The 12,427-nt window shown below is 45.9% G+C and overlaps 2 protein-coding genes across 2 annotated transcripts in view; both read right to left on the reverse strand.

Annotated features, from left to right (window-relative positions):
• Nucleotides 1-12,427, reverse strand: part of LOC308298554 (sialic acid-binding Ig-like lectin 15) — a gene marked incomplete at both ends in the record, with an annotated part of 432,712 nt that overhangs the window by 399,479 nt on the left and 20,806 nt on the right. The gene's annotated exons all lie outside the window — the stretch shown is intronic.
• The window catches only part of nr4a3 (nuclear receptor subfamily 4, group A, member 3), a gene marked incomplete at its 3' end in the record, with an annotated part of 25,644 nt that continues 14,909 nt past the window's right edge, over nt 1,693-12,427 (reverse strand). Inside the window, exons 6-7 of the mRNA XM_080751406.1 lie at nt 4,854-5,032; nt 1,693-1,958 (exon numbers count right to left, since the gene is read on the reverse strand). Coding sequence (XP_080607532.1) covers nt 1,693-1,958; nt 4,854-5,032 — 445 coding nt within the window. The remainder of the gene's footprint in view (nt 1,959-4,853; nt 5,033-12,427) is intronic.

The following is a 12,427-nucleotide window of genomic DNA, read 5'->3' on the forward strand; positions in this document are numbered from 1 at the left end:
ATTTATTTATATTCATATCTATAGATATTTTTCTTTTGTTTTCTTCTTTTTTCATATTTCAAACTGCTGCCGTGAGTGTGTGTGTGTGTGTGTGTGTGTGTGTGTGTGTGAGTGGGTGGTGGAGGCCTGGGCCTGGGGACAACCCCACAGAGCCACCATTCTGAGACACAAAATACAGGTTGGAGCTGCTTTGACATTATGACAGACAGCTCTGTACATACAGACAGCTCTGGAACAGCTTATTAACACACCATGCATATGATGATCCTGCTCTGCATACACACCTAGACAGACAGTATGCAACAATAAGTCCTCCGCACTCTCACACGGCCTCCGCTATGGAAACAAATACAAAAAGAAAGAAAAGAGCATGACTGCGGAATGTTTCACCCCTGGCCATACAGCTATATCTGTCGAGCACCCTCTGGTTCTCGCTGCCTGTCCCTCTGACACGGGGGGAAGCAGGTAACAGTTTTAGGGTGTGTGTCTGTGCTTTTCTCCCCTGCTCGGGGAGGGGGTTGTTACTGTAAGTGCTTTAGAAGCCGAATTTTCGCTCGCGTTTCGTTCCACCGTGATACAACTTAACCTCTAATTTCAAAAAACGAGTTAATTATACAAAAATAAAAAATAAAAGATTGACCAAAGGAAAACATACTACAGCAAGTTCAAGTCTGGGTGACTCAGTCATCAATCGTTAGTGCACAGTATCTCCATTGCTCTCTAGAGCCACATAGAGTCTCTCACTGCCTCGGAGCTGCTGACAGTACAGGTTGTGTCTTAGTATTAAAATAATTTAGAGTTTGAAATGAAATAGTTCCTTCTCTGTGTGTTCCTTTTTTCCTCTCTTATTTTAATAAGATAGCACTTAAGAAATTGCACTTAGATACAAGAGCCATGGCCACTTCAACATGTTTATGAATGATCTGTGTGTCGTCGTCCCCCCCCTACTTATGCTGTTCTGTCCTGGAGATGCCACTGTGTGGTATCTATGCTCACATACGCACATGCAGTCCGCTGATGAATTTTAATAACAAAACATCCCCCGTTCGTCCTCTCTTCTCACGGGAGGAACCAGGAGCCGCGTGGCAGCTCGTGTTTCCCTGGGACATCATCATCGGATTCGAAAAGCGTTCTGTCGCAGAGCCTGCATCCATCGCTCCTGCCCTCTCCTCGCCCAAACGACATCCCACGGCCTGAACAAGACAAGCCAGAAGCTTGTACACTGCGGTGGTCTTTTGTTTGTTTGTTTTTTCTTCTTTTTTTTCTCTTTTCTTGATCCAGATGAGCTGCCACCTAGCCTGAGAGAGGACAATAAAAAAGTCTTGTGTAATTGTCCCGGTGTCCGCCTCACCTTCCTCGTCCTTTCCTCACAGGAGGAATTAACAGGAGGATTAAATAAGACCTGGTGAAGCATTTAGGGTCAAATTGCCTTTCATATGTGGGGGGGGGAGGAAAAAAGCATTTTGATTGGTTGCCCTTTTTGAGTGAAAAAGCGCTCTTGATTGGTTGCCCTTTTGAGTGAAAAGCATTTGATTGGCTCTCTCTTGTCTCTTCCTCTGCGAGAGGCGCGGGGCTCAGTCTCTCCGCTGGACGTGTACGCGGCGTGCTCCAGGGGTCAAGGCTTTAAAAACAGGACATGTGCATTAATTTATGTCAGTGGAAGTCATAGTCAGCCCGCGACATGTCAGTGAGTCAGTAGGGCAGATTGTCCAGGAACCTGTCAATCAGAGGCGGGGGCGGGACCAGGTCCTCCAGCTTCAGGTAGAAGATCCGCTGGAGGCCCTGGGTCCTCTGGGAGCGCAGCTCCGCCCTGACGCCCAGCACGCGGCCCAGGGGAGGCGTGGCCTTGGAGGAGGAGGAGGAGGAGGGGCCGAAGCCCAGGTGGTCCCTCAGGCAGCACACCACTTTATTCTGCAGCTCCTCCACGCGCTTTGAGTCCTTCAGGCCCGGGACCTGCTCTGTGGACACCAGAAAGAGAGAGAGACGTTAACACATTAAGCCTGGAAAATACCCAAACGTGTCTTCTAAATCCTGACGGTTTTCTGAAAAACGTATGTTTCTATGATCAGCAGTGCTCAAACTTTTGAATGTCAAGAACGCCTAGAAATATATTTATTAGGCCACTGACCCCATCTCAAAATATGTTGTTCCAGGGACAAGGTTTGCTTTAAAAATATATATATTTACAGGTTTGCACAAATTTTCAAGATTTTTCAAAAATAGCAGATCTACAAGCTGGCGTGAGTTAAAGCATAGTTAAAGCATAAACACACACACACACACACACACACACACACACACACACACACACACACACACACACACACACACACACACACACACACACACACACACATGCACCAGGGCTCATTCAGCTGAAAGAGCATTAGGTACATCTTGTTTTATACCGAATTGCACCTCATTAGCCCGTATGGCTCATGTTCTTAACAGGCCTTAACCTGTCCCACTCACTGCAGATCAATACACTCTCTAACTTAATAAGTCCTCTGAACACTGTGTCACGCACACGCTCACGCACGTACACTCGCGCACCGCACACACACACACACATACATCCACATGCACGTACACGTAGCCTACAGACAGCGTATATAAACATTTGCGCTGAGAGAAGCACACAAATACTGCCCGCCATCTGAGACATTGACAGAAACACAAGTGTTCAACAATTAGCCGATTATTCGGCCATGTGAGCAGCCAAATTAAATTAGTCTCACACACACATGCATGGACACACATGCACACGCACACGCACGCACACGCACGCACGCACGCACGCACGCACGCACGCACGCACACACACACACACACACACACACACACACACACACACACACACACACACACACACACACACATGCTCCGCTGCCCATAGCAACTCCACTGGCACCCGTACCAGGCTTAATGTGACACTAACTCATTCTGCAGAGAACAGGGTGTCCAGTCGCTGTGTATAGTGTATGTGCGTACACTACACACACACGCACGCACGCACGCACGCACGCACGCACGCACGCACGCACGCACGCACGCACGCACGCACGCACGCACAAAACTGCATGTTCTGCAGGGGAAAGGAGGCTGTATGACTGGACTGGGTTTGAAGTATCCATTATCTGAGGCTTATTTATTGTTTGTTTATGTGACTTCTTTTGTTTGCTCTGTGCTGTGGCCCCGCAGAGTCACTCCAGCCGTCCTTTTCACCCTGACTCTCAGCCCCCTCACTCAACACGCCACACGCTCCCTCTCTCTCTCTCTCCCTCTCTCTCTCCTCCCTCTCCATCCCTTCTTTCTCTTTCCGTGCCAGGCCTCCTACGGAGGGGGATCGATGGCCCGCTTCTCTCTGCACAGGACCACTACTCCGAGGCGGGTCGATCGCCCCCGGTCGCTCCAGCGGGCTCTGCGGTGGCAGTGCAGCGCTGTGCTTTGCCGAGGTGGCGGATTGCCACTGAGAGCAGCGGCAAAACGCCATTCCGGAGCCCCCGCTCTCCGCGGTGAGCTGGTCGATCAGGCACAGAGTTAAGTGCTCCCCCAGAGAGGGAGGAGGATGGGGGTGTGGAGCGGTGAGACTGAGGAGAGAGGAGGGGGCTTGAGGTGAAGAGACTGTTTGTATTGGAGTTTTGCAACCACTGCAAATGTAACATTTGGAAGCAGGTGGGAATGACCTCTGAGAGAGATGAGTTTCTCCTCTCACCCTTGGGCACACATGGAATTAAACCTATTGTCACTGTCGGGCAGAAACCTCTCCAAGTTTCAAATGTGTATGTTTTTTCGTAAATTAAAGCCCTGCTTCATCATACAAAAGTGTCGCACAAAAGTAGTGAAAATAGGCGATGTACATGCACACAACGCCATGTTCAATCGTTTTTTTAAATAATAACAAATGAAAAGGAAGGTTTTGGACATACAAGGTTTCCACCCGACAACGGCAATATGCCTGTCTTGTTTACCGCCATCCAAACTCCCGTACTAATATACCGAGGGCCTTTTTTCTATAGCCTATCGTCACATGCACAGTCGGGCACACACACGTGTGCGAATGTGCGTGTCCGCAGGTTTTTCACACTTGCGCACTGATTAGAGGGGCAGGTGTGTGACAGGTGCAGCAGGTGCTTCTGGGTGTCGAGTTCGTGCTGCCGGCGGAGGTGTGTGAACACGTACTGTATGTGTACGGTACGGGGGAGCATCTGAGAGCAGCGCTGACGTCAGAGTGGACACGTCCACCTGATCACTGTCCCACTGAATGAGCAACAGGCAAAGCTCTGGACAAAGGAGAGCCAAGGGGAGGCGGGATGGATGTCTGTATTCTTTTATCTGTGTGCATGAGTCTGTATATGTGTGCACAGAGTAGAAATACAGATAAATTCATATTATAAGTGTTTTTTCCTTGTTATGCATTATTTGTTCCACTTTTTGAAGATGAGATACTACAGTTTGTTTTTTGTATTTTTTGAGCAGTGCTAACCGCTCCTACATCTGGCTTTGTCCGCTTGTCCCGTGTCTGTCTGAACTGTGGTCAATTGGTGTCTGTTTGTGTACGCCTGGGGTCACATTGACCACTAATGAAATTAATTCATATAAATTGCACGGCTCACTTACACTTCACACTGAGTGTGATTCTTTTCACAGATACTTTCATTCATTCCGTTCTATACAAGGAAGCCCTTTCTTTGTTTAATAATTGCATGCGACTATATATATATATATATATATATATATATATATATATATATATATATATATATATATATATATATATATATATATAAAAATTTAAACAAATCTCCTTCTCGTTTTGAAACCTTGATTTCACATCCAGAGCATGTATTTACCTGTAAGCAGCACCAGGGCAGACAGGCAAGCAAAGGCAGAGGCATCCAGGTTTAAGCTCTGGAGATGGGTGGAGAAGTCCCGGATAGAGTCCAGCCACTCTCCGAACCCACGAAGGCACTGGAACCTGTGCAGCACCAAGCCGTTACAGAACACCAGCTTGTCTTCTGACAGCATGGACCTGGGAGAACCACAGAGAGATGCAAGTAGTAAGTACATCTTGTTACATCCCACAGAGTTTTCAGTTTTTCTCTTGAAGTATGGGTAATGTTTCCACAACATGTTGCACATGAACCTGTGCATCCCTATTCTGGAGCGATATAAAACAGCCGATCTAAAAGCTCACGTGCATTGTGAGCTTGTAGATCTGCTAATTTCTGAGAATATATTTGGTGTGTAGTAGAGGGAAAAGGAGGGCTCGAGTATAGTCCCTTGGAAGACAAAATACATAGGGTTTAAGTGGATAAGTGTAAGATAAGTAGCAACATGGGGAATTCCTTTTTCAAAATGTCAAATCTATCTTAACGCATCGGAAGATCTAAAGCCTGACTGTCTGCGATGAAAAGAAACAACTATTTCATGCAGATAGAGTTCTGCTGAGCTGAAAAGCCACTCTTTCACCGGTGTACAGTAAATAGAGTCAAAGACACGGGAGCAAGGAAACAATTACAATAACTACAATGAGAAAAAGTAGCAGTTGCTGCACAGTGCACACACATACTCTCTCTCTCGCGCGCGCGCGAACGTGTGTGCGCGCACACACACACACACACACACACACACACACACACACACACACACACACACACACACACACACACACACACACACACACACACACACAAACAAACACATCAAACAGAGGCATGCAGCTGATTAAGGTTGTATTTTCCAAATTATAGCATTTTAAAACATTCCTGCGTTTCCTTGTGGCTGTGTGGGGTGAAGGGTTAGGGCAGAGGGCTGCTGTGTGTGTGTGTGTGTGTGTGTGTGTGTGTGTGTGTGTGTGTGTGTGTGTGTGTGTGTGTGTGTGTGTGTGTGTGTGTGTGTGTGTGTGTGTGTGTGTGTGTGTGTGTGTGTGTGTGTTTAGGTGAATGGTTGGTTTAATGTGCCCATGCTTGTGGTGTGCAGTGGAAACACAGAGCCTTAATGAGGATATGAAAAACCTTCTCAGATGTATTTAACCATCATTTACTCACGACACGCCACCGTCCCATTGAGCCCATGGAGAGGATGGGATGTATGGAGAGTGAGAGAGAGAGAGAGTGGTGTGTACAGGGTGAGCGCAGGATCGGGGGAGGGTGGGATAAATGACTGTTCTCTATTAGTGCGCTGTACATATCTTAAGATTCCTTCATTTATGAATTATTTTAAAACACGGGTATCGCAGAGAATAAACACATTTAGCACGGGAGGGTCAGGAGAGAGGAAAGGTAGAGGGTAGAGAAGTCTGGAGAAGAGAGAAGGAAGATATATTTGATAAAAAATGGAACAGTGGGCATAGGTTAAAGAGAAGAAGTAGAGATGAGAAAAAGAGGAGAGAGAGCGAAGGAAATTAAGAAAGAAAGAAAGAAAGAAAGAAAGAAAGAAAGAAAGAAAAGTGAGAGGATGAATGGGGTAAACGGGGCAAGCCTCAAATTACACCCTGTACAAACATTTGCTCTCCAATGGTTTAACAGTTATGAGAAGGAGATGAAATACCGTGTGTGTCTAATTATCCTCATTATAGTTTAAGAGAGGGACTCCACCCACCCACTCAGCAGAGCGCGCACGTGTGTGCTCGCACTCTCTCTCTCTCTCTCTCTCTCTCTCTCACGCGCACACACACACACACACACACACACACACACACACACACACACACACACACACACACACACACACACACACACACACACACACACACACACACACACACACACACACAGTTCGGTTGATAATGCTCAAATACAGTCACTCAGACACACATACTGTATGGCCTCATTGAGCACAAGCTGCCAGAAAAGAAGTACTGTATGCTCAGACACTGGAAGCTGGATGGAAGTGAAGATGAAACAACAGACAGAGAGAGAGAGAGAGAGAGAGAGAGAGAGAGAGAGAGAGAGAGAGAGAGAGAGAGAGAGAGAGAGAGAGAGAGAGAGAGGGAGAAGTGGCAAGAAGAGAGAGAGAATGGATGGAGATAATAATGAGTAATGGTTCTGGTCTTCTGGAGGTAGACCTGCCAACAATCCCAATTATAATGCCCTCTTTCCATGCCATACCTGAAGGCAGCACTCCAAGCTCACAAGGCGTCGCATTGTGAGCTTGGAGGTCTGCTATTTTGAATATTTTCACCAAAAGGCCCTTTTAGAAATCTCAGGCTCAGCCCCTGCCTCTCTAACATTCTCTGCCAGTCCCGGACTGGGAGTCTCTCTCTTTTTAACCCTGCCTGATGACGAGCGACACTCGCTCGCTCAAACCCTTTCTGCTCAATTTCCTGCTGAAAAGTGAAAATGATTGAAACCGTTCCCACGAAAGACGAACAAATAACAAATAACACTTCTACATTTCCGTCTGCTTCTGGTGCATTTACCCTTTCTAACCCCAATACAGCCATATTCTAACCGCTATCAACACATGAACACACGCACACACTGTGACACACACACACACACACACACACACACACACACACACACACACACACACACACACACACACACACACACACACACGCACACACACGCACACACACACACACACACACACACACACACACACACACACACACACACACACACACACACACAATGTACCATTTTTTATGCTGACTTTTGAAAAAAAAATTACAGTTTGTATTTTTTATTCATCCATTTTATTATTTAATTAAAAGTAATGTTGCTTTTACATAATTATTTTATTACGGTACTTTGACTTGAGTTTTACCTCACTAGTTTGGGGTCCCGGAAAAACTGATGTCTTTTGGGTCTGAAAGAGACATCAGAAGTTTGCCCGGGACCCCAAACTAGTGAAAATAGCAGATCTACAAGCTCACAACACATTGCTTCGTGCAGTGTTGTGAGCTTGTAGATCAGCTATTTTCACTACTTTTAAATATGTGCGCGCGCACACACACACACACACACACACACACACACACACACACACACACACACACACACACACACACACACACACACACACACACACACACACACACACACACACACACACAGCTGGACATCTACCACAGGGGCGTCAATTGGGTATGGCAGGGGTATGCAGCTGCCATACCCTGGGTCCAGGGGGGAAAATAAAAGTGACTTTTAAATATAAATCCATGAATGTATCTTTGTCTATCTGTTCTGGTTATTGTGTTGTTAAATTACAGTAAAACATATAAAATGTACTTCTTATGAAATAAATGTATCATCCCTGTTGCTAAGGTATGGCAACATGACTGGTGTCTTGCACATGCGCCTTCGCGCGCGCGCAAGACACCAGTCATGTTGCCATACCTTACCTTTTTCTGAACTGACGCCACTGATCTACCACTGCCCACCCCTGGACTACAAACACCATCATCACCAGGGTAATCAACCAATAACCACAGAAACTGTTTAGTAACGGAGCTACGAAACTACAACGCCGCTCCCAGGGGAGCGGAGCAAATTTACTCGACACACACAACTCGGTACACACACGCATCCGGCTCTCCACTCTCTCACACTAACAAGCAGATACAAACGTACTCAGCTGCACACACAGGGAGGTGGGGGGCTGGGGGGGCAAAAGGCATGTGGGTTCAACAGAGGGTCATCACAAGGCCACATCAGCACTGTAATAGGCTGTATGTGTGTGTGTGTGTGTGTGTGTGTGTGTGTGTGTGTGTGTGTGTGTGTGTGTGTGTGTGTGTGTGTGTGTGTGTGTGTGTGTGTGTGTGTGTGTGTGCGCGCGCGTGCGTGCGTGCGCGCGTGTATCACATCCCACACTCTCACGGAAGAGGAGAAAGTAAGACAGTGCTTTGTTTGTTGTGTGTGATTTCTTTCTTTTGTGGGAGTTTAGCTGATGGGCAGAGAGGAGTAGTTGGTGCGTGCATGTGTGCGTATGCGTGCGCGTGTGCGTGCGTGTGTTCCTTCGTTTGTGCATGTGTGTGAGTTGGATGGAGACATTTCACATTCCTCAGTTCAGAGTGACTCAGTGTCCGTGTCCGTTGCGCCCTCCTGCCGGGTGTGCTATGCCACCGCCTATCCTCACTACCCACCATGTACCTGGCTCTACAATGGGGGCCGGACTGCCGGAGGACGGTCCTACATCACCAGTGTGTGTGTCTGTGTGTGTGTGTGTGCGGTTGTGTTGGACGTGAGTGTTTGTGTGCGGGGCAAGTGTGTTTGTGTGACTGACCGTGTTGGTTTTTCTGACCCAGACGACGGCCCACACAAAAGGATGAGCTTGTACCCCAACCCCCCTCCGTCCCATAAATTTAAGCAGCCACATGCCTCGGAGGGGCAGAGCGGTAACCCGGGGCAATGCAGAGGCAAATACAGCCTGGAGCAGCCATAATGGCACCACAGGTATCCACCAGTGGCACACACACACACACACACACACACACACACACACACACACACACACACACACACACACACACACACACACACACACACACACACACACACACACACACACACACACACACACACACACACACACGCACAAGAGACTGGGTGCTCACTGAACACAAGAGGTCAATGAGGTTCCAGTCAATTCCATTTATATTTCAGTCAGCTGAATTGAATATGTGATTTTCCTTTTTGTCCATAATAGTTCTATTCAGTTCCTCAGCTGACTAGCTTTTAGATGGAATTGATCCTGTCAATTCACAGTTCACAATGTTGGCACAGTGTTAGCCCGCAGAGCACACACAGAGCCTCTCTCTGTGCGTCAGATATCAGACAAGAGCAGCGGAACTCTGTGGGTGTAGCTGCTGTCATAGCCACAGACTCCATTCATTATTTGGTTCATATGGCGATTACTCACATCCACTCCTACTCTGGAGATTCTGCTAAATTCCTAAATTGAGATACATGCATGCACAACAGCGGTCATCTACACCAGGCACGTGTAACTAACATGAGTTCAAGTAAATTTAACTCATGTAAAAAACAGTGAGTTGTAAATGTTTTTTTTTTTTTTTAACTGACATCTAGTTATAAGTATGTAGAGGTTTTTCCATGTAGTTACACTTCTGACTTATAGGGCTGGTTATTTAAAACGTTATTTGGTTAATCAGACAAATCAATTTAAGTGATTATAAAAAAAGCTATAGAAATGTGTGTGTGTGTGTGTGTGTGTGTGTGGGGTAGGGTCAGGGTGTCTAAATTCTGGTAGCAATAATCATTGCTATAGAGCAGGGGTTTTCAACTGGTGGTCCGTGGACCACTGTTATGAGCGGTGCTCCTGGAAGGAGCTAAGCTCCAACATCTGGCTTTGTCTGTTTGTCCTGTTGTACACCCAGGGTCACATTGGCCAAGCTTTGCGGGTCACTTAATAAAATTAACTCATAAATGACACCGCTCACTTCACACTAGGTGTGATTTTTATTGTTATCGACCACTACTTGAGAAACAGTGCACTAAATCACCTGGTGACGTATGATGACGAATCAATGTTGTCCCTTACTGGGAAGTCGGGCGTCAAGAACTTCCACAGAAAAGGGAGACAGAATCTCAAAGGAAAGTGTACCAGATTTCCCGGTTGAGTCAACATTATTAGGAAACGTTAGGAAACATTATTAGGAAATGTGCCAATATAATCAATCGCATGTCTGCTCACTCACATACGTTGCAATGAATCATTTAACATGAGTTTAATATGGACGGTTAAGAGAACAGAACTAGAAAATATTGTTCCTTCGAAACAATTGTGGGCTCGCTTCAAGCCAAAAAATAATGGTATAATATAGCTGTAAGCAGCGATAAAGTGGCCAAGCCAGGAAAAAGTAGGAAAGGAAAAAAGCAGTCGGAAAAAAGCAGGAAAAGCAAGAAAAGTGGGAAGCAAAAGCAAAAGCTTATCGGTTACATAACTGATAACCGTCGTTAACCGAAATGTGTTAAAAAATGTGCTATTTTACCCAATTAAAAAAGGGAAAAGACACCTGTTTTTCCCCATAAAGCTCCCTATTTGCACAGTAAAAACATACAACGAGGAAGAAGAAGAAGAATATGATACAAATGTTTTCTATAAGAAATGTGTTTTTTTGCAGTACATTAGGATTGACATAATCATGTCATGTCTGTAATGTAACGCGTCGCGGCTGCAACAGCAGCAGCACGACTCACAAGCCCTATAACAGATTAACTCCCAATGTGTAAACACGCAAATGTAATATTAGATTGTATAGTAAATAATTGCCCTGCAGTGTGTCTGTGTAAAGACGGCGGATTTAACGCTCCACTCATCAACTGAAAGCTCACAGTCAGACAACTAGGCGGGCGCGACTAGTTTTGAGTTTGCGGATCGGATATAAACCTGTCATTATCAACACCACATAACCCTATAGCAAGTTGGTTTTAAGCTCTTCTTTCCGCTTTAAAACGGGATCGACGGGTGATAGTCGGGGGCCTTAGGGATTGTTCGTGCAAATCAGTCTAAAAGCGCCAACTTTTGCACAGATGTAGCCCAGGGCATGCTCTAATGATTTAGCTAGGGCGCCCGAGTCAGCGACCTTCAGGGTCGCCACAGTGGCCAAATCAAGTTGGGGTCCCATCGACTTTCTATACAGGAGGAAAATAAACCGAAAAAGATCTGCTTTAACTAGGATGTGAGGGGTCTAACTAGGGGTTTGTCATGATTCTGAATCCATTGCCAGCATTTGTTTTGCACAAAAGACCTTCCTTGGGCTAAAAATGGCCCTACAAAACCCCCACAAACTGTGAAAAGTGATTTTTCTTTTTTTTATTAACCATAAAAAAACATTCTGATGGCTTCATGCTTGCTCTTGTTGTTGTCAGCTTGTTGTTAATACGTGTGTGAGGAGGAGTTGACGCTGCACTGGAGTGGAGCGAGGCGCAAGGTAAGGCGATTGTTCGACTTTCTTTTTCAAGTTCAAATATCGTGCCATCGAACGAAGCTTCGAATATTCGATTTTTGGGGGTCAGCCCTACTCTATATCAATGATGATTATCAGAATATAATCTGAATATATCGTCACTGTCGGGCAGAAACCTCGTATCTCCCAAGTTTCAAATTTGTATGTTTTTTTCATACAAAAGTGTGGCACAAAAGTAGCAGAAATAGCAGATGCTTGTAGATCGGCTATTTTCACTATTTTAAATTGTTTTTAAAATGATAACAAAAAAAGGAAGGTTTTGGACCGACAAGGTTTCCACCCGACAATATATTTGTGCATCACTTAGAGAGCCTTTAGCTTTTGAGCCATGCAAGACTCTGAAATAGAAAGCTGGAGGCTGGGGTAGCAGGCAGCAGCGTCTAAAGGCAGCGTTGCAGTAGCCAGTAATCCAGTGTAGGAGGGAGCCATTTATAAATGGACCACCTTGTTATGAGAATGGGCTGTGATTCGTGCGTAGAAAAGCGT

The sequence above is a fragment of the Nannobrachium achirus genome (genome assembly GCF_963921795.1).
Source record: "Nannobrachium achirus genome assembly, chromosome: 2".
Taxonomy (NCBI): Eukaryota; Metazoa; Chordata; class Actinopteri; order Myctophiformes; family Myctophidae; genus Nannobrachium; species Nannobrachium achirus.